This window comes from Octopus bimaculoides, chromosome 1 (assembly GCF_001194135.2).
Source record: "Octopus bimaculoides isolate UCB-OBI-ISO-001 chromosome 1, ASM119413v2, whole genome shotgun sequence".
Lineage (NCBI taxonomy): Eukaryota > Metazoa > Mollusca > Cephalopoda > Octopoda > Octopodidae > Octopus > Octopus bimaculoides.
In genome coordinates, this window is record NC_068981.1 from 151,342,078 (window position 1) to 151,343,733 (window position 1,656).

General features: G+C 35.5%; 1 protein-coding gene across 1 annotated transcript in view; it reads left to right on the plus strand.

Annotated features, from left to right (window-relative positions):
- Nucleotides 1-1,656, plus strand: part of LOC106871887 (macrophage mannose receptor 1) — a 21,088-nt gene that overhangs the window by 10,953 nt on the left and 8,479 nt on the right. Inside the window, exon 2 of the mRNA XM_014918640.2 lies at nucleotides 1,355-1,528. Within this exon, the coding sequence (XP_014774126.1) occupies nucleotides 1,355-1,528 (174 nt within the window). The remainder of the gene's footprint in view (nucleotides 1-1,354; nucleotides 1,529-1,656) is intronic.

Consider the following 1,656-nt stretch of genomic DNA (forward strand, 5'->3'; position numbering starts at 1 on the left):
TTTCTCGCTAAATACAACGTGGTATCGCTCCCGCATCCACCATATTCACCAGACTGTGTAGCGATTAGAATGAACTAGGGTTGGATTTGAACTCAGTAATTTAATACATTAAAAAATTACAAGTTAATTTGTCTGATCATTTACTTATTCTCCCTCATCCCAGCCACAAATTAAAATTGAGAACAGCTCAAAGATATTAACAGTTTATGATGCTAAGCTCCAGGTCACCTCATATCGAATGGACCTCTGATCCAAAGCATTCCAGGTATAACCACTCTGTTATTTTAAAAAAGATGCGGTGTAACATCTGTGCTGCTATACCGAACTCATTAAATGATGTTTTTTAGTGTTTTTGTTGTTGACTCAACTCTTCATGAACCGTATTAATGAATGACAGAAGGTGTATTCTTTGCATATTTAACAGAAGAGTGGAATATAAAACAGTTTTATCTGCAAAGGAATTTTCGGTTCTAAGCGGCTGAGAGGACATTGTTATTAGAGTTAGAAGAGCTTAGAAGAGATTATTTAATCCGTGTAAAGTACATTACTCGATAATTGAAGACCCATTAAAGAACCAGTCGCTTCTTATGCAGCAGAAAAACGTCCTGTTAAGAATCTCCCAATCAAATTTGAAGATGAAGTTGATAAATGAGCATTAATTTACTGGAAGATTCTCAATCAGTTATAGTTTAAAATCGAACCCACAATATGTCTCATATCAAAGTTGTCAAGACATGTAACTATAAATGTGTCATGTAAGAAATATGATAAATATGACTATTACAAATCACTGAGTAACGGGAAAAGACACAAGGTGATAAAAAAGGGAACCTTTAATAATAGGCTAGAAATGCTTGAGATAAGAGCAATAATCGGGATATTCGTAAGTTAGAAAGGTTACTTCTTTACGCTTTAATTATGCAGTAATCAGTTTCTATACACATTCATTAAGAGGTGAGGAATATCAACATAGGTGAGTTTAACACCAGCTTCTGAGCACACATTTCTAACGTTGGTGGATGGAATATCGATCGGTTACGCTATCCTGATGTATTGTGAGGAATAAAAGATTTAACACATAATAACTATGTGCATGGCAGGATGAGAGAATGCTGTAGTAAAGAAAATTTTAGAAAGAGATTAGTTGTGTACGCAAAAACAAAACTGGAAGGCAAATGATTAACAGTTCTGCTTGTCGGCCTGCAGTTACAAATCAGTCTGAATTGAGGTGTACTGAGTGAGAGAAAATATTACTAAGTCAGTCAAAAGTTAATAGCGGCCTGAAATTAACATAAGTTATTACCTCTCCAAAAGATTTAACACATGAAACATATTTTTCCTTGTCTTCCTATAGCTGAATGTCCAACGTCAGCCGGCTACACTTATTCACCAGAATTTAGATTATGTTTTCAAATAAGTTCAGAAAAAGCATCATGGAATCACGCGGCAGACATTTGCAATGAGGACCGAGGACAACTTATTCACATGAAAAATATAGAAATAATGTACTATATACAAGACAAATTGAGTGAGTAACAGTTTGCTATTTTATACACACACTCCCACACACATAACACGCTCTCACGCTCTCTCTCCCTCTCTCTCTCAAACATACACAAACACACACACACACACACACACACACACACACACACA